The sequence below is a fragment of the Gekko japonicus genome, unplaced genomic scaffold (assembly GCF_001447785.1).
Source record: "Gekko japonicus isolate JY-2015 unplaced genomic scaffold, Gekko_japonicus_V1.1 scaffold300, whole genome shotgun sequence".
Lineage (NCBI taxonomy): Eukaryota > Metazoa > Chordata > Lepidosauria > Squamata > Gekkonidae > Gekko > Gekko japonicus.
Window position 1 is genome coordinate 837,832 of NW_015169179.1, and position 21,533 is coordinate 859,364.

The following is a 21,533-nucleotide window of genomic DNA, read 5'->3' on the forward strand; positions in this document are numbered from 1 at the left end:
ACAAAAGCCCGCATGGTCAAAGCAATGGTATTCCCAGTAGTCATGTATGGCTGCGAGAGTTGGACTATAAGGAAGGCCGAGCGCCGAAGAATAGATTCTTTTGAACTATGGTGCTGGAGAAGACTCTTGAGAGTCCCTTGGACTGCAAGAAGATCCAATCAGTCAATCCTAAAAGAAATCAACCCTGACTGTTCCCTGGAAGGCCAGATAATGAAACTGAAGCTCAAATACTTTGGCCACCAAATGAGAAGGGAGCACTCACTGGAGAAGACCCTGATGCTGGAAAAGATTGAAGGTCAAAGAAGACGGGGACGGCAAAGGATGAAATGGTTAGACAGTGTCATCGATGCACCGAACATGAAATTGAGCCAACTTCAGAGGACGGCAGAAGACAGGAGGGCCTGGAGGGAGATGATCCATGGGGTCGCGAAGAGTCGGACTCGACTGTGCGACTGAACAACAACAAAGACCTTTCTTTGCCCTGACCTGGACACCCCAGGCTAGCCCAAACTCGTCAGATCTTGGAAGCTAAACAGGGTTGGCCCTGGTTAGTACTCGGATAGGAGACTACTAAAGAAGTCCAGGGTCACCATGCAGAGGCAGACAACTGCAAACCATCTATGAATTTCTCCTGCCTTGAAAAACCTACAGGGTCACCATAAATTGGCTATAACTTGATGGCACTTTCCACCACCACCAGAAACCTTTCTTTGGGGAATGCAATTTACCCTCCAGACTGAGCCAGCATCATATATGTTCTAGACCGGTACATAGTCTGCTGCACACTGGTGCTCAGCTGGAGATGCTCAGTGGGTGCTTTTGACATATATACTTTACTACAGTTGGCCATACACCAAATCTACATTTAAAAAAGGCTTAAGATGTGGCTTCCTATTCAGAAGAACTATTTTTGAAAGTTGTTGCATCCAGATTGTTTGAAAATGCACAGTCAAATTAAATGCACATGTATTCCTCCCATACACAAACTGGAAATGTATAGAATCTGCTATTCATATTTCTCAGATATCCCAGGATGTCATATCAGGGAAGAGGCTCAAAGGCTCTCTCAGGGAATGCCCCATTGTTAATTGTTGTTATTTGTCAGAGAGCCACTTTCTGATTACATGTGTCATGGATGATGCATTCATGCAGAAACTGCTTTCATAATCTATAAAAAGAAAGTAACCAGGAAAACGATAAACACAACATATGAAACCAGAACAATTAGGAAAAAATCTAAATTAAACCCAGAAACAACACAGAGGGGGAAAATGCTCCCAAGCCCCTAGAGAAGAAATCCAACAAAGTAACACACACTTGCCAAGGCTGACGTCACACCACCCACATACCTCAACTCAAGAAACAAGCCGTTTTAGCAAAATGGCAGTTAGTGCTCTTATGGTACCACCGGCCCCCTCTCTTTATCTGAAAAAGTCACAGCCCCACAATTGAACATTTACTTATTCCAGATGAGCCCTTGTCACATCCCAGCCTGAGCCAATGTCTTTAAAGATAAAAATAGAACATTCCCAAACTTCATCTAGTAGTGCAAAGAACAGCACAATCTTCTGGTTGAACCCTGCATCCTATTAAATACTCACGGGGGTGGGGGAGACAAGGGAAACAAAGAGTAAACATTGGTTTAATGTGCTGGGAAACATGTGGTGCCTTTTCTAATGGCTGACATTTAAGAAAAACAAAAACACATATACAAAATGAAGTCCTTAGAATAGTTCAAGCTGTTGGTGATATAGGATCACCTTGTGAACTCAAATGTCCCCCTCATAAGGATACACTGACCTTGTCTTACAACAACTGAAGAACAAACATTGAACTCAAAGACCAGTGATGATCTCTCAGCCCACAGCACACCATGGCTGCTTATGCCAAACATGTAAAAAAAAATCTCACCCAGAGCTCAAATATTACAGCATAACCTGCAAACAGGTCTTTAAGGCTGGTGAATATTGCCAAGCAGATTGGCTTGCCTTTACCATTTAAAACACAGAACAAGGAGGTTTGGTGAGTTTCTGTTTAACTTCAACCATGAAAGCCTACAGCTTCCATTACATCTAGGACTGAATTTAAGATCAGTCTTTTGCTGCCAATCTGAAGGATTCAATAAGCAGAACTTGTCTGGTGCTCATTTCATTCCAAGGGTGCTGCATACCAAGGGTGCATACCAAGGGTGCTAAGCACTGTTATGGGATATAGGTATGACTGGCAGCCTCCAGGTGAGACTTGGAGATCTCCTGGAATTACAACTGATCTGCAGACTATAGAGACCAGTTTCCCTGTAGAAAATGATTGCTTTGGACTTCGGATTCTACAGCATTATATGCCACAAGAGTCCTCCCCAAATCCCACCTTCAAATCTGCAGGAATTTCCCAATGTGGAGTTGGCAAGTCTAGACATAAGTAGACAGCTTTGGGGGTGGGATTGACAATCTTCAGGATACTCTTGGTCCTCTGCATTCTTTGCCACAGAGTGCTAGCACAGCTGTAAGTAGGCAAAAGTGACAAGCACATTCAGTTCTGAAACGCCTGGGGAATGAGCATTTTAGTCCAGTAGGCCTTTCCCAGAATGACTCCCCCTTACAGCCAACAGTCGAAACCAAAGTTCAGCATGCTAATGAGATAAAACCTCCTTTAAAATTACACCTCTCTCCTCCTAAAGGACCCATGCATCAAACTATTTCATTTTTAGTACATCCTAAGTTCCCTTGAGTCATTCCTCATGCAGTTATTGCCAAATAAAATATTGCTAAGAAGAACATATGCAATGTAAAATGCTAGGGTCAGCTATGAAATCACACACCAATGGAAACTGAAGCCTTCTGTTGTTAGTACCTGTGAAAATGGGAGCAATACATCCATCTCCTGTAGCAGTGAGAGATGTATTATTCACTACCTCATACTTATGTGGCATTGCTGCTCATCCTAGATATATAAGAATGTTATCCTAGATAACTAGCTAGAGACTGGAAGGAATTACAGACTTATTTATTTATGTTATATACTGCCCTCCCCAGATGGTCTGAGGGCGGTGTACAACAATTAAATAATAGAATTAAAATAACATTAGGCCCCGTTCACACGGAGCATTTGCTGCGCTGAAGGCACGATTGTCCCGCGGATTTTCTGGGCGCGATCACACCGGAACATCTTGGAGGTGTAGCGCACCTGTGGCTAACCCGTGGCTTCTCGTCGAAGATGCGGAATAAAAAACTACCACATACGAGGTACTAGTTTCTGGAAAACGCGGGGCAAGGGCAGGCGTCTGATTGCATTTCCATGTGAATCCCGTGGCATCTGGCACCTGTCCATGTCCCATCGCAAACCGGATGGGGTTTTTTTTGTAAGTCTCCACAGGATGCACACAATCATGTGCATGCGCAAACTTCGGCGAGAAAAAAAATTCCCGTTTGCCATGGAAGCTGCGCCTAGCGATTACCAGTGTGATTGCGCCATGCCGCTTCTTTGCCGTGCTGTAGGATAGCCGTGTGATCGGCACCTAACGGCCTAACCACGGTACCTCGACGGGACATGTGATCAGGCTGCCGCACGTTACTTTGCTCTGGGGCTAACAGCTACATCCCCCCCCCCCCCCCCCTTTCTGCCTCCTGTACCTTAGTTTTGCAAGCCTAGGTTAAGAAGGGAACAAACTTATATTTGTCTTTTTCCCAATAGAGTTTTACCCCATAGTGGTTGGAAATAACATGCATACTAGATAGGGTTGTCAGCCTCCAGGTGGGGCCTGGAGACCTCCTGGAATTAGAATTGATCTTCAGGCAACAGAGATCAGTTTCCCTGGAGAAAATGTATGCCTTGGAGGATGGACTCTACGGCAGTATACAACATGGAAGTCCCTCCCCTCCCCAAATTCTCCTGGTATTTCCCAGCCCGGAGCTAATGACCCTATGTGTCGCATGACATCACAAGAACCCCCAAGGCCGGGTAAATAGCTGATCAACATTTGCTCATGTGCCATCCAACTGAACCTATGAGAGATCATTAATATCAAGGGCTGCACGCTTTAGAAACCAAAAGCATACCCATCAAATATCTCTCTATCCCTTTTGCTTCCATAGCTTTCACTTATGTTTATTTTCCTATAATGTGGATTAAATTTGTATTTAACTCCATTATATAAAGTATAATATGTATTGAAAAAATCTTTACTTCCCTGATAATGGTCTTTGCTACCTTCCACTCCCCCAGAATAGTTTTCCTAGAACCACTCTGCAAAAGGAGCAGAGCACATTTATCATCTTGCCTCAACCAGGGCCAGGGCTTTCTCTGTCCTGGCCCCAGCCTGGTGGAACATGCTCCCTATTGCAACCAGGGCCCTGCGGGATCTTCTTCAATTCCGCAAGGGCCTGCAAGACGGAGCTGTTCCGCCAGGCCTTTGGTTGAGGCAATGGGCACCCATATATGCCCTCCCTGAGGTTGCTGTCACCCGTCTATTTACTGACCACCGGCAACTGGCCTTTAATTCACTGTACCATTGGGCCAGAACTTTATAGCCAACTGACACTGTTTCAAGCTGTACCCATTGTTTTTAATTGTTATAACGTTTTATCATATTTTAAACTGAAATTGTATTTATTATAATAGTGTTACTGGCCCTGAGCCCGTCTGTGGGATGGGCGGGATATAAATGCAAATAAATAAATAAATAAATAAAGTGAAGTCCCCCCCCACACACACACACCAGCATCATTAGGATGCAGTGACAAGCCGGTTTGTCATTAAGTAAAGTCAGCTGTTAAGGAAAAATAAGTATTTGCATATTTTTAGATATGTAGAAAACTTTTATAGATGTTTATGTGTAGACTTGCCACCATTGTTATATTTTTTCATTTCTTTTCTGTTTGGGGGTTACCATTAAAAATAAATTTATTGTTATTATTTTAAAATTGGTGGCACCTCACTTCAGATCCCTAAGTGATCTCTCAACAGTTTCATGCATATGTTAAACAGCATAGGGGACAAAACTGACCCCTGCAGGACTCCACATCATACTCCCCACAGGGCTGAGACTACCTTCTGGAACAAGGCAGAGCAGAACCACTGAAGCACGGTGCCCAGAGGTCCCAGAGAATCAAGAGGGATGCATTCCTCCTGTTACTCTCCCATCAAAGATGGTCAGTCAGAGTAACCAAAGCCATTTCCATCCCAAACCCAGGCCCGATTCCAGATTGAAATGGGTTTAGGTAAACAGGGTCCTCCAAAACCTCCTGAAGCGACGTAACCACCAGCTGGTTGAGCACTTTACCCAAGAATCACATGCTGGCCATTCAGCAGTAATTATTTAGGGCATTCAGGTCCTGGGATACTTTCCTCATGAGAGGTCTTATGACCACTTCTTTTAAAGTAGTCAGAACTACACCCTCCCACAGAAAAGTGCTTATTGCCTCCTGGACCCACTTGACAAACCCACCCAACTATGTGCTATCAGCCACAAAAGGCAAGGCAGGTTGAGCCTGACATGGTATGTCACCAAACACTTCTAAGTGGTTTGTCCATTTTGTACTCACACATTATCTCATTTAAAACGGGTCGCCACCTGTACAAAGCAAGCTACATATGTTCAGGGACACGCAGGGACTGGCAGCCTCAGGCAGGTGTTGCACTCATGTGCTAGCCCAATCTTGTCAGATCTCAGAAGCCAAGCAGGGTGGGCCCTAGTCCATACTTGGATAGGAGACCACTTAGGAAGTCCAGGGTCGCTATGCACAGGTAAGCGATGGCAAACCACCTCTGAATGTTTCTTGCCTTGAAAACCTGACAGGGTCGCCATAAATTGGCTGTGACTTGATGAATTTCCACCACCAGCGAGCTGCTTCACACAGGCGACATTCCAATTTAAACAAGAATCAGCACAATTACAAAGTCAAACAGGTGGATGTTTCTCCATCATCAGTGTCATATTTACATAATCGCTGAGCCAACTACTAGGAAAACTATGTGTGGATGAGGAAGAGCAACTGGACTCAAGAAAAGGGAAACTTTTACATATTTTGCCTATGGTCTAGACCAGTGATCCCTCTAAGCTGTGTGCATGAGTAGCCGCTCATTAATGCAGGAAACCCCACTCAGCAGCAATCTGGAGCCACACAGGGTCTCACACTGCCCATTTTAAGATTACAGCAGTTATATTCTGCACAGAATGTGAACTGCTCGGCTCAGTAGGGAAAAGAAATTAGAGGGAACATTGGTCTGGACAGTATTTGGGTTTCAAACTTGCCAATTTCCTCCACCATTTGCAAGCATCTGGTTGAAAAGGACACCCCTCTCCAAAGAGATCAGGCCAATAATATATTTTTATTAACATTTATGCTCTGGTCCAGGTAGCCTGATCACATCAGATCTCAGAAGCTAAGCAGTGTCAGCCCTGGTTTTTAATTGGATGGGAGACCACCAACGAAGTCCATGGTTGCTATACAAAGGCTGTCAGTGGCAAACCACCTCCGAATGTCTCTTGCCTTGCAAACCTGTCAAGTTCACTATCAACTGGCTGCTCCAGGAATAAGACCCTGTCAGCAAATGAGCCAACTGCAAGTCTAGGAAGAAGGCAGAATTTTCCAGAAAGGATTTCAGGACTCCTAACCCCTCTTCACAGCACATTTCATGTTTTGTGAAAATGTATTGCCCCAAGAAAGTGTATCTTGCCGAGGTTCTCAGCCTGACTCATCTTTGCCTTGCACACTCGGTATTGCCATTTACAGTACTGCCAAAGGCAACCCACTAAAAGTCTGGCTCCATTACAAAGGATAGGAGCCTTTTTATAGCCATTCCACACAAGTTGGACCTGAGCCAGTGTGGTCTGGATAGGGGCAGGGGAAAGACTAAAGTACACAAGTGGGATGTGTGATTTTTATTGATATAAAAACATAATATTCACTGACAAGAAGCAATGAAAGGAAAACAGAATGCAACTCATGTATGTTCTCCAAAACCATATGTTGGGTAGGATCTCAGGTGGATTATAAAATTATTACATAATACTATTAAAGCTGTAGAACTACACCCCAAATTTGACATCAACACATTTGGGTAACAAAGGGAAGGATTACATTGGAAAAGCAAAGGAATAAGATGAGAGAAGTGAATGGGTGGATAAACTTGAGCATTTTCAAATTTTAAAGTTCAAGTACAGACTCCACCAGAGCTGGCAAGAATATCTAGGGCAGAGGACAGCGTGGTGGTGGTGGTGGGTGTTTCTCCTTCCACCTAGCACCACTGAGGCCATGCAAAACCCTTCTTTAGTAACTGCAGTAACAAAAACCGACTAATATATACAACTGATTTCAGGGATTTGCCACTCTTACCAGAATCAGTGTATTTTTGCATGCTTTGTTGAACAGAACATGTTGTGGGGTTTGTTAGATACAATTTTATATCCCTTTTCATAACAGAGCTTATTCTAGAGGAACAATATTATTCATTTTGGTTTATTATGCTTTGGATTGTACTATACGTAAACTGCCTCAAGGGCTTCTTATTGAAAAGTGCTGTAGAAGGATTCTTAAAATATATATTGCCGCTATGTGCTTATCTGATACTGGAAGACTATTTTTAGGTACAGGACAAAATTCAGAAGTTGCCCTGTCCCTTATTAAGGTAAAAGGGCAAGAAAATTTGACACACCCCTCTTCCAAGACAGAGAGCACCCAGAAAGGGGTAGAGTCTTAAAGTACTGACGAGTTCTGTATGAACCACTTTTAAGAAGGAGATGAAGAAGGGGGAGGGTCATGCCTGCTTGCCTGCCCCCCTGCAATTCCTATTGCCGTGGCACAGCTGAGATTCTGGGGCCCTGGGACACGACATACTATTTGCTCCCCCTGCACCCATAGCCATCTTCTGCACATGTATTCAGGGCTCTTTTTGTAGAAAAAGCCCAGCAGGAACTCATTAGCATAATAGGCCACACCCCCATGTCTTCCCTTGACTTGCCCAATTGCCCCACGGCTGCGGGATGCCTGGCAAGCTGGCCCTTAAATGCCTCCCCGATCCTTCCAGGGGGCCCCCCTGGCTTGCCCGCTTCGGAGTCTCTGGGGGGGGGGGAGTCGCTCTCCAGGCCTTCCCTCTGTAGCCATGCGCACAGAGGTTTTAGCTGTAGTGGGCGTGGCCAACTCTGAAGCCAGCCGGAACTCCGTTCCTGTGCGTTCCTGCCCAAAAATAGCCTTGGATAACATATGTTAAAATATGCACATGTGTGGTAGTGTGGTTAAGAGCACTGGACTAGGATCTGGGAGACACAGGTTCAAATCACCTCTCTGCTATGGAAACTTGCTGGATGACTTTGGGCCAGTCACATACTCTCAAACATAATCTACCCCACAGGATTGTTGTGAAGATCAAATAGGGGAGAAAAGAATTATGTAACCCATGTTGGGTCTCATTAGGGAGAAATGAATAATGTGCAATTAAAAGTCACAACCTCATCCACAGGGTGTTCATGGCTAGAGATGAGCAGAGGTAGTTTGCCATTGCCTTCCTCTGCATAGCAAACCTGGTCACGCATCCAAGTACTGACTGTGGGCGACCTTGCTTAGCTCCCAAGCTCTAATGAGCTCAGGATAACCTGGGCTATTGGGGAGAAAAGCAGGGTATAGAGGAAATAAATAAATAAATAAATGCTAAGCTTGTTGCACCAATGATACCATGGATTTTTTTTACTTTATGTAAATAGCCTGCCTTACTTGCTGAGAGTGAAGATGGGTTACAAAATATGTTTTCAAAAACCCCTGAATCAAATGGCATAAGGCATCCAATGAACAATACAATTAGGACTAGGATTACAGAATCAGAAAACAATGTGAACGAACTGTCTAAGGCAAGATATACCCATATAAAAGGCAGAAAGTGAAAGACAATGCAATAAAAGCAAAACATCTACAATAAAGGCTGCAGTAGACTACAGTCCTATTCCCTATGAAAGCACCCTACTGAACTGATTGTAGCAATCCCTTTATGAAACTGCCCTCCTGTTTTGGATATTTTGTGGAATGACAGAAATGCGAGAGCCCTCCTGGCCTCCTCAAGCAGGCCATTCCACAAGGTGGGAGCCACAGCAGAGAATGCATGTGTACAGGCAGTTACTATAGTGGGAGACCTTCTGGCAAACCTTCACTGTGCTCTCCAGCAACTGAAATGCCTGCAGGAAGAGATTGGGGGGGGGGGGATTGGGGAGCACACTGGAATAGAGTTTTTGGAAATTCTAGCGTGTCCAATGCCTTCACTTCCGGCTTTGCCAGAAATGGTACAGTTGCCATCTCTGGATAGGAAAAGTTTGCAGGTACGTGGTTCCAAAGTATGTGGGCCCAAGGCATGGCTGCCAACTCTGGGTGCAAAAATTCCTGGAGATCTGGAGGTAGATCCAGGGGAGGGTGAAGTTTGGGAATAGGACAAACTTCACTGGAGTATAATACCATATAGTCTTGTCCTTCAAAGTAGCCATTTTCTCCAGAATGGATTTCTGCAGTCTGGAAATGAGTTGTAATTCTGGGATATTTCCAAGCCCCACCTGGAAACAGATAACCCTAACCCAAGGCCATTCAGGACACTGTAGGTAATAAGTAGTACCTTGAATTTGTTAGACACAAATGGTGCCTCTGGTTGTGTTTGCCCAACCCAATTTGAGAAACACACAACACAGTCCTGTAGAGGAGAAAACACTAAGAAAGTTATAAATTAATAAAGGAAGAGTACAGATATCAAAGTCTGGAACCCCTGAATACCCAACAGACTCTTTGAGTATTACAAAGGGTGACATGGAATTTTATACTTAATATGACATCAAAAGGAGCTGCGGTGGCTCAAGTGGTTAAGATGCTGAACTGCAGGCTGTGGCAGGTCGGTAGTTCAGCAGTTCGAGACCCGGGTTGCTGCATGACGGAGTGAGCGCCTGTCTCTAGTTCCAGCTCCTGCCAACCTAGCAGTTTGAAAGCAAGAAATTGCAAGTAGATAAATAGGTACCACTTCAGTGGAAAGGTAACAGCGTTCCGTGCGCCTTGGTGTTTAGTCATGCCGGCCACATGACCACGAAAACGTCTTCGGACAGCGCTGGCTCTTCGGCTTTGAAACGGAGATGAGCACCGCAACCCTAGAGTCGGATTCGACTGGCTTTTGAGCAAGGGAACCTTTACTTTATGACATCAAATAAACAAAGCACAACTATTGGTTCCATTAAACTTCGTCACAACTTTGTCACCTATTTCTAATTGGCCTAAGACCTATTGGTTGGGTTTTCCCAAGTAAAGTTTTGTTTTACCTTTTAGTCAAACAATAGATGCTTCTTCTGTTTGCAGCTCTAAAAGTATCTATATTAGCTGATATAGTTACAAGGTATTATTGTTCTCCATTTAGCTAGGCTAACCGACAAATGCACAGTTGTAATTGGCCAGCCAAGGCCACAAGGATTAGCAGAATAGCAAGTTAGCATTTTATTCTTCCAGCATAATATATATAATGGAAGTGCTAAGTGTACCTACTAAGTCAATCTGTTAGTCAGTGGCAGAGTGCAAAATGTATAATTGTTTCATAAACTGTGCATACAATAAACTGAACCCTGTAATTGATTGGTAATCAATGGAGGCATTGCTAAATAGGTGTGATAAATCTGCTCCTTCTAGCCCCCAATAGTACCTGGGCTGTGCATTCTGTTCACACTGGAGTAAGGCAGTTTTAAACATGGTAGGTAGCTGATTATTTCAGGCCTAACAAAAACCTAGAAACTGCTAGGCCTTTGGCTGCATAAAAATCTTTGTTCTTCAATGTTTCCTATGTATTTTATATCCTGGAGGATATACCACAAAGGCAAAACCTTGAGGTCTAGTGAATATACCACAAAGGCAAAACCTTGAGGTCTAGTGAATATACCACAAAGGCAAAACCTTGGGGCCCAGTTCTCAGTACTCTGGGGCTGCAATTCTAATATGCAATCCTTAATTTACTTTTAAGTAAACTTGTGCAAATCGGGCTGCACATGAGAAAACCAGGGGTTTAAGAACATGGACACTTCGTACCATATATGAAAGAAATGGGGTTCCCAACTCCAGGTTGGGAAATACCTGGAAATGTTGGGAGTGGAGGCTCAGGAGGCCAGGCTTTGGGGAAGGGAGGGACTTCAATGGGGTACAATGCCATACAGTCCACCTTCCAAAGTGGCCATTTTCTCCATCTTATTTATCACAATGCACTGATGTCTGTCACCTGGAGAGCAGTTGTAATAAAGGAAGAGCTCCAGCCACTACCTGGAGGTTGGCAATCCTAGAAAGAAATGTATTTCTGATGTTGGAAGGTGAGCACACGTAACTCATTGTCACACTGATCTTTGAATATCTGAGCCTAATATCATGATATTTTCAACAATTTTGCATGTACAGCTGAGATCCTAATAAATATGTACAGTGCAGAATCAAACTAGGATTCAATGGGGCACAGTGCTTCAGGTAAGAAAAAAAGATAAGAAGTCATTGCACAATCCCACAGGCTGTATGAATCAGCTGTACAGAAAGAGGCAAGGATTGTGGTGCAGATGATCCTTATGGTTAGAATTGCCAGAGGGAAGACAATAGCTAAAGATGCAAGTGAGAAGAAGCCATTTTAAATGTGCATGCCCTTTCATAATGTTAACAAAGACCTAGAGCAGTGGTGGCAAACCTATGGCATGGGTGTCAGAGGTGGCACTCAGAGCCCCCTCTGTGGGCACGCATGCCATCGCCCCAGCCAGGCCCAGACCATCATTAAAGTGTCGAATTCTCTGCCAAATAATTTTAAGTAAATTAAAGCATTTGGGATTGCTTTCCTTACTTTGTTTGGATCATCTTAAGTTAATGTATGAGTGGTTTTTTCTAAAGTAAAACCTCAGTATTCAGGTTAAATTGCCATGTTGGCACTTTGTGATAAATAAGTGGGTTTTGGGTCACAGTTTGGGCATTCGGTCTCCAAAAGGTTCACCATCACTGACCTAGAGGAGCAGTGGTTGACAGTAGCAACTAGAAGCAGCAGTCAGTAGGCTGACTGTGAGAGAGCCCAAGGCATGCATCAAGCATTATGAGAATGGTAGGCATTTCCCAGCTGCTGTGTGTTCCTGGTGGCACAGTGTAAGTGTTCATACAGGCTCTGTAACTTTCCCTAAGAACTTGGCATAAGAGTTTATCCCTTTTTCTATGGCACCAGCAAAGTATTTTCAGTGCTATTTTCCACTTAACAGAAATACTCAATTAGTTTTAATTGTATATTATATTGGCCTATTTCTTCTGAAGAACTGCCATGTTCGTGCATATGTTAAGAAATAAAAACTAACTGGCTTCACTTCTTAGCAAAAGCAAGTGCCTTCATGGTTCAGTGAACCCTTGGTTTGTTCCCCTTCTCATTTAAATAGGGGGGGGGGGGGAATAACTGGACTTCTGAAGGCTACAGTGAAATTCTACCTGCTTGCAAACTCTGTTTCCATCACAGTGCCCTCTCCAGCAGCTTTCTGTAGATCAGAAGGGCTTATTAGGCAGAAGCAAAAAGCAGGGGGGGGGAACTCCCTGCCCTTAGAAAACTAGGTGCTAGGGGAAATGGTTCTATCCTAGCCATATTTGCTAGTTTCCTACACAAAGGAAACACTTTGAAGGGAATTCAGTCATAAAGCCCTTGCCCACCTGCAGTTAAAGTAGTTAAGAAACAACGGGTCAAACTAATACATGTTCACTTTTTTAACAGTTGGGTCTGTGTTTCCAACAGCCATAAAGCAGCTGCAGGCTGTTAGAGAATAAAGCAGAGCCCCTTTGGGCTTCGAACACTGATGTGGGAGAAGGCAGAGCTCCTGCCCCCTTCCTCCAGCTTTTTCTGTGCCAAAACAGCATGGGGGTGGGGTATTTCCCCATTTTTGCTGCTTGGCTCCACATGAAGTATTCTGTGCACAGGGGACAGCAAAGACAGGGTAATCACTCTCCCCATCACTGTTTCAGCATAGTGAAATGGCTACGAGGGGGGAGGCAGGAACCCTTCCTCATCCTGCAGCAACTTTCCAAGTCCCAAGGGGCTCTGCTTTATATTCCAAGAAGAAAGGTGGGATATAAATGTTTTAATAAATAAAAATAAATTAATAACCATTCCCCACAGCTGCTGCGTGGCCGTAAGGAACCTGGACCCAACTCTTTTAAAAGCAAACATCTAGCTTGGCTCAGGTTTACAAGTACATCTGCTGACTGTGAAAGCTAGGCCTCAGCAGAACTGGAATAAAAGTCCCTTGGATCAGCCCTTGGTGCTAACTAGAGAGTTAACACACTGTTAAGACCTGCAATGCCCTGACCTGGATAACTCAGGCTTAGAAGCTAAGCAGGGTCAACCCTGGCTAGTATTTGGACAGGAGACCTCCAAAGAATGCCAGGGTTGTGACACAGAGGCAGGCGATGGCAAACCACCTCTGAATATCTCTTGCCTTGAAAAGCCTACAGGATTGCCATAAGTGAGCTGTGACCCCCCCCCCCAGAAAAAAGAAAGACCCACAGCATCAGATTTGGATGTGGGAAGTACACTCTCAGATCCCCACTCAGCTCTCTGGGTGGCTTTGGCTGTCTTAGCCAAGGGATAAGTGATAAAATGGAAACCTCACCTATGCCACTCTGAGATCCTGAAGTGGTATAATGGGATTTAAATGTGACAAAGATTTCCCAGCAGATGCTTGGCCGCCTTTGTTGAAAGTCTTTATAATCCTTGGCCTTTCAACAAATCATCATTCCCTTTTCACCTTTGTTACATTTTATTATTTATTGTCAACCTAATCCAATCCATCCCTCAACCATCTATTCGTCCTCCATTTAATCTCTCTTGTTACTTCAAGGAAAAGTATAGCCATTCTATCTTCCTTCATGCTGTCTTGAAAATTCATTCTCATTGCCCTTCTTAACATTCTTTCCAATTTGTCAATGTCTTTCCACACATCAGAGCTCAGGAACTGAACATCATATTCCAGAGGAAGTTCTACCAAAGCCAAGTTGTTCATTAATTATATTCAAATGTGCAAATCAAATGCAGCCCACTTGCTTAATTATATATTTGCAGTGTAGCCTTGTGTGACTAATAAGTCCCCTCCACGCACGCTTCGGATCTAACGAACAAACCAATGTTCTATCCATATTACATCTATTTTCTCTAGCACTGAACCCATTTTTGTACTCTCACAGCAAGCCAAAGGCACATTTCCTTGGAATCCCCACATCTAATATCCTCCAATGCCTCTGGAATTTTTCTACAGATAATTTATAATGTCCTGGCTTGACCTTTTCTCTCCCCATGTCCATTGTTTAATGTAATCACCATTGTTTGTAAGGCACAACAGGCAGAAGACCAAAACCAGATAATTTTTAAAAAGAAGTTAACTGCCCTAATTTGGCTCTGGTGAGCTAATCTCCTTTCTTGATTCATGTGTAGGGTCTACAAAAGAACAATAAGAAAGATTCCCCCATTTCAGACAGCTGTGGCACCTTAAGTATCTCCAGATGTCTGTCAGAATAAACATTTATTACCTCCCCCCTGGACAGTGATGAGATAAGGACATGTCTGTTTACTGTACTCATATTCCACCCTTCCTCCAAGGAGCTCAGGGTAACATGTAGGGGGTTATCCCATTTTGTCTTCTTACAACAATCCTATGAAATATGTTCAGCAGAAACAAAGAGTCCAGTGCAAAGTCACCCAGTGTGCATTTGGCCTGTGTGAACATTTGAAGCAGGCTTCCCAAGTCAAAACTCAATCATCTAACATTATTATTACGGGATAAGGCTGAAGTTCTTATTACAGTGCAGTCACCAAGAAACAGAGCACACTGAACTTGCTCTGATCCTTTGGAAATTTATCACCACTCGGTCAGAATATTATGTTTTCCGCTTAGTGAATGAGGAGTCATCTGCCACTTTCCTGGTAGTGAGGTGATTTGAGATACACAGCAATGACAGAGCTTTCTATAACCTGAAGATTTCAAATGTGAACCAGAATGCTAGGCTTCTGTGACATTCCTAGTGATTTCACAAGTCCTTCCATGGGAAACATCTAGATAAACTCATGAAGCAGAACAAGGTCAGATTGAGATGATAAATCAGACTGTGCCACTTAATGGCAAACGGGCAACCATGAAGTCAGAAGCTGCTGTCATTGCCACTGTAAGAAAGCTAAGCTGAAAAATATAACCAGGAAGACACCATCTAGAAGGGGAGGCAGCAGCAGTCAAGATCCAAGCCAAAGTTCTTGAAGTAGCTACAGGAAAGGATGGTGATGAGGAATCATCTCAATTATACTAGTGCAAAGAAGGACTCTGACCAACAGACCACAGAGACAAAGAGTGAGAAAATATTTTTGCAATGATCCATGTGGACCTATGTATTCAAAAACATTGCAACAACTGGTTTGCAACCCAAGTATATATGGATTGATAATAATGCTCAGAGGTTAAGACACTGAGCTGCAGAATGGAAGGGCTGTAGTTCGGCAGTTCAAGACCCTAGTGCTGCATGACGGATTGAGCTCCTGTCTCTGGCCCCAGCTCCTGCCAACCTAGCAGTTTGAAAGCAAGAAATTGCAAGTAGATAAATAGGTACTGCTTTGGTGGGAAGGTAACAGCGTTCCATGCACCTCAGCGTTTAGTCATGCTGGCCACATGACCACGGAAACGTCTTTGGATGGTGCTGGCTCTTCGGCTTGGAAACGGAGATGAGCACTGCCCCCTAGAGTCGGATTCGACTGGCCTTCGAGCAAGGGAAACCTTAATAATACACTGCCTCAGGCCCAAGCTCTCCAGGAGAACCATGTTCAACACTCAACTATAAAATTACCAGGAGCAAAAGGCACTTGACACACATACTTTGTACCACTCATACAAGTCCAAACACATTAAGTAACTCAAGAACTGTACTATACCACAGTGCTGGGCAAATACCTCAAGTTGCATAGACAGATCTCCAGTGTGTCAGATTTTGAGATAAATCTGATTTGCCACAAGGTCATAAACATGAAGTTTACCAAGTTTAATCACCATTCAGATCTTGGAGGGCCCTATTCCAGAATGCTACCAAGAACCAAGATATTACCTCAGGTGAAGAGCTCAGCCTGCTAGCTATATAGTTAGGGAACAAATCCTCAGTTTGAGGCAATCATATGTAAGGAACACAAATGATAAATCACCATAAATTATGTGACCCAATTTATAACAATACATGCATTATATACTGTGTGGTAAACCACATATGTGGACTGTGGAATCTGTGCATCCCAGGCAGAAGGTGCTCTTCCTCAGTTGGGTATTGTTACTTGTTATACTGCCCCCTCGCGTCTGCATTCAGAACTCCTTAAATTGCTCTTCAAGGTAAATCTATTCACAGGTCATCTGGCCTTACTGTCCATCCTTGTGTTACTGATTTATTGCTCCTAGACAAGAGCTGTTATTCCTGCTCAAACCAGAGGTCTGCTCTTGCACTGTCATTTCATTCATCCTAATTATTTCTTCACTTAATTTCCTTTGTGATGAATGGGACTGTTTTTCCTCTCACTCTTTGCTCCCCTGCGCGGACTCTAATCTGGGAGAACCGGGTTTGATTCCCCAATCCTCCACTTGCACCTGCTGATGTGACCTTGGGTCAGTCACAAGCTCTGGCACAGCTGTCCTTGAAAAAGAGCAGTTTGTGTCAGAGTTCTCTCAGCCCCACCCACCTCACAGGGTGTCTGCTGTGGGGAGGGGAAGGGAAAGGAGTTTGTAAGCCGCTCTGAGACTCCAAGTGAAGGACGGGGTACAAATCCAATCTCTTCTTCTTCTTCTTCCTTGGAGCCCTTCTGACATTACTGCAAGTGGGTCAAGCAGAATAATTGTTCACATTCAATTGTGTTGCCTCCCCCTATACATTAATAGGATGAAAAAAGTTATCATTACTTCTCTTAGATTACCCTTTATTACTTCAGCATTGTAGTCCTAAGCAGAACTACACCCTTTTCAGTCCATTTTGCACTATACATGTGCCAAGTCAAAGGACTTACAGTGCTTTCTACAAACCCTTGGACTGATACAAGACTATGTACTGGTTTTTGAGAACCTTCTCACAGCAGCAACAAAGCCCCCCCCAACAGTTTTGATTTTTTTAACCTCTTTAAGAAGTGTTGTTTTCACTTCATTTGCTATCAGTGACATTGGCACAAGGACAAATCTGACTGGCTATGTAGCATTGTGATATCTTGTTCACTGTGTGCATGTACTAAATATTACATTCTCTTTTTGACATCTTAGCCAAACACTTGTTTAAAATAGTTGTTTTTCAGCCATTTCCTGGGTTTGCCTCACAATGTTAACAGCTACAGTGTGGGGAGTGGGGAAGCAGAGATCCCATGAACAAAATAGTGGCTTCACAGGGCTCTGTACACCATGCTTGGGTTCACTAACCATCTCTGAGCTGATTACTTATTCTCATGACACCAAATGTATTGCCATTGTCTAGCAAGTGAAATCTGATGTGAGGGAAGAGGAAGTTAAGAAAGAGTTCCCAATTGTATGCAATTTTCAAGCAGCAGTCTTCAAAAATATGTTTATAAGCTGAATGCCAGCTACCAGGTAAGCTGTATGTGCCAGTGTGTACCCAAAGATTCAAAGAACTGTTTTGCAACAGAGCCATGAGTAAAAATACATACTCAACTGCATGTATACTGCCTCCTAAACTTCTGCTATAACAGAGTACAAAACAGCACAAGTTCTCAGTTTTCTAAGATACAAGTGCAAATCTAATGGTAGTTTCACAAAAGACAAACTACCCATACGGATATCATGTCCATGCCAGGCAGGGGTCATTTCCTGTGGGAGCGCTCTGGCAGTAAGGAGCCCAGGGGGTGGGCACATGCAGCAAGCCCCGTCCCCTGCTCCCAGCAGCCCTCAGTTGGGCCACAAGGAGCAAGAAGCAACCAGGTAAATTGCAGAGCCCCCCCCCACCTTCAGGTACAAGCTCTCCCTCCTCTGTGAGGGCAGATCTGCATGTTCTCTCCCCCCCCCATAGCTATCAATCTAAAATAGTCCAGTGGCACCTTTAAGACCAAGTTTTATTCAGGTACAAGCTCTCCCTCCTCTGTGAGGGCAGATCTGCACCTGTCCCCCCCCCCATTACTTAGCAATCCAAAACAGTCCAGTAGAGCCTGAGCGGTGGGTGTTGTCTTCTGACTCACTTCCGGTGATGCCAGGGGGTGTGGCATATGCAAACAAGCTATGATAATAAGTTATGCTAATGAGCTCCTGCACCTCTTTTTCTACGAAATGACCCCTGATGCCAGGTAATGCACGTACACCATCAGATGCAATAAGTGTATGTGTCTCTTTTGCTACCTGTACTCTTTGCAGGAGGGTTGGTTTTCTGGGTGTAACGTGCTTGTTACATGGTGCCCACAACTGACCACACGGAAGTGATATCCATCTAGGCAGTGTGTTTGGCCTGCGCTTACACCATCGTGATTAATTACCATCTACCTAAGAGGTGATATTTTTGGCTAATCATAAGTCTCTCTCTTTGCTAACCTATTTACAGAACAATAGACATCTCTTAAGACTATGTCACGGTTTTGTTGTAGAAAACTCTCTGGAGTCAGCTTCAACATCCACTGCTCTGTCCAGGAAATGAGAATTTTTTTGTCATCTTGTAAACAATTTCCTGTCTTCTATCATGGCTAGTAAGGAGACTTTTTTAAAACAACACTTTTCTTTACACTTTAGTCTTCTAAACTGTGTATCAGGTTCTCATTGAGAATGTCACCCAATCCTAAAGCCACCAGCCTGTTTGTAAATTATGACGGCCTCCAGAGTACTCCTACACCCAGATCACCCCACAGATCTAGATAGTAAAAAAAGCTGGGAGAACCTGATCAAGCAGAGGACTGTCCTTGAACCCAGAGCTTCCAGGCCACTGAACCGCCCTGGCCACAGAATATAATTGCCTCATATAGCAAAGACACACTGATTCTCAACATCCTGTTACTGCTTTGATGTCTTAAATTGAATTAGACTGTTTGACTGTCCCCAAGTAAATCCAGATGCCTTTGGAAGTGATTAAAAAAATAAGACCACAAGCAAAACATTTTGAGCAAAAATCAACTAGCTTAAAGTAATCCATTTCTAGTTTGGGAGAGCAGAGATTATGACCAGAAGTGGGGGAGGGGGTTCCTGCAGTTTGCCAGTGTTGCCAATCAGATCACAGCAAAGCAATATAATTATTTGGCATGGCAAGAACTGTTAGCTTTAAATACCAAGAATCAAAGGATACCCAGAACATGGAAGTTTGAGAATAAATCTTCTTGGGAACATATGCAGCATAGTGGCTAAAAGGCATCTGCTTTTTAAATTCATGCCTTTTAGCCACTATGCAACACAGTGGCTAAAAGGCATGAATTTAAAAAGGTCTGCTTCAGTTCTCTCCTCTACTATGAATTTACTGGACAAACCATTCTCTTGCAGCTTTAACCCATGCCTGGAAGATGAGGATGATGCAACTGACCTACCTTACAGGGCTGTTGTTTATGAAACATCCTAAACAGTCAAAATCGCTACACATTTTAAAAACATTACTATTAGCATCATGATTAGATCATAGGCCATTTATCCCAGTGGCTTGTTTCCAGCCATATTAAATGATCTGAAGAAAATAAGAAAATACTATTCCACATTTTTAGGGCTCAAGGTTCTGATATTATATTCCTAGTAGGCCCAGAAGATATAGCCAAGATAGTTTGATCATTCAGATGTGCTCAGGCTAATAAAAATTGTATTTTGGTTTCACAACTTCTGGTTGTGTGTGACTCTGTGATTTCCAAGGCAGTTAAGTGACATACTTGCTCATTACAATCTGCTATGGAGGGGGAAAGGAGGTTTCCCATGACTGGGGGGGGGGGGCATTTCAACATGTTTGAAAGGACCATAAAACAGCTGGTAAACATATTGTCTTTCCAGATCTTGTTTTTAAAGACCATCTTGTGATTCTGTAGAATCATCTGGAGGTTGATCACTTGCGGTTAGTAACACCCTGACTCTTTTGGTGACTGTAGCTGGCTAGGATGCTCAACTGGCTAGAAAACAGCACTATCATGCTTCCTCATTGTATTAAATTGACTATATAACTCTATCGCCAGGATCTCTGCATGATGTTTAATGGCTGAAGACAAACACTCCCTCAGCAGAGGAACACTGAGAAATCTGTGCATGTGCATGCATGCTTGTGGATATATGTTTACAAACAAACCAGTCCCTTCTGCTGCAGTGAACTCCTTGGTTCATTGGCATTAGCTACCAGTACAAACGATACAGGATCCAAGATTTATTATGAGTCTCTGTTCATGTTAATACAGCGAAAGGGACTGAACTCATCCTCCAGCATCTCCTGTTATGCCGGCTATGTACAATGCAGAAGCTATATTATAGCTAGAGGGTCAAAAAGCCAATAGCATCTTTTAGACTGCCTTTGGGGCAGTTCAGACACTCTTGTGGGGTTGCAATTCTAACGTCTACAGAACTGATGGGATTTACTTCTGAGCGAACATGCTCAGGGTGCCGTTTTCAAGCGATTAACCGTGGAGCGTTCCCTTCCCAGTCATACGGAGGAAGTAACATCTGACCCGGTACAACCAGGTTGACAGGCGCCGCTTCGTGGCAGCAATTCACGCAAGCTCGGGTGGCCAAATAATAAGTCTCTCCTTTGACTGCTACGCAAGGGTGCCATTCCAACTTTAGGCATTGGGGGTGGGGTGGGGGAATATGCGCACAGAGCATCCCGGGGTAACTACCCCGCGTTAAGCGACCGCAGGGAAGCCGAAAGCCCGCGCGGACTCGGAGTGCCCTCGCGTCCCTGTAGCCCGGCGGCGGGCAACTACTCACGTAGAGCGCCGTGTGAGCCGCGCCGAAGAAGGGGAACTTCACGGCGATGGGCCGGAGCCCAGAGCCGCCGTCGTCCTGCTGCGGGGTGGCCGCGTCTCCCTGTGCCGGCCCGAAGGAGTAGAAGTCAGCCAGAGGCACGGCGCCCTTCGCCCGCAGCCGGAGCCAGCTGCCGAGCGCCAGCAGCACCATCCAGCCGGACGGGCCTCGCATCTCCCCTGCGGGCGCCGAACCACGGGGCAGACGACGACGACGACGACCAGGGGGTGGCACGTGTGGCAGGAGGGAAACGTGGAAACGGGGCTGGCCGGGGAGCCGCACGCTAGGCGGGATTCAAGGACTCGGGCCGAAGGGGACAGGGAGCCCCGCTGGGTACGGGCGGCAGGACAGCGCCGGCTCCCGGGAAGCGAGAGGAGGCTGCCAGCGGCGAAGACTGCGGCTGAGGGACCCGCACGCACACCGAGCCCTCTGCGCCGAAGAAGCCAGGGAGGGGACGGGACGGCGGCTCATTCACACTACAAACCTCGCCCCACAGGTCAGGACATACATATTCATACCCTGGTCAGCCAATTAGGACGGGATCTGGAGGAGGCGGCCGCGGAGGTTAGAGGCGGGCTTAGAAAGAGCAGCCCTCTCTTAAAGCGCTAAG

General features: G+C 44.6%; 1 protein-coding gene across 1 annotated transcript in view; it reads right to left on the reverse strand.

Moving 5' to 3' along the window:
• Positions 1 to 21,097, reverse strand: part of SNED1 (sushi, nidogen and EGF-like domains 1) — an 85,773-nt gene extending 64,676 nt beyond the window's left edge. Inside the window, exon 1 of the mRNA XM_015416056.1 lies at positions 20,888 to 21,097. Within this exon, the coding sequence (XP_015271542.1) occupies positions 20,888 to 21,097 (210 nt within the window). The remainder of the gene's footprint in view (positions 1 to 20,887) is intronic.
• Positions 21,098 to 21,533: the final 436 nt, after the last annotated feature.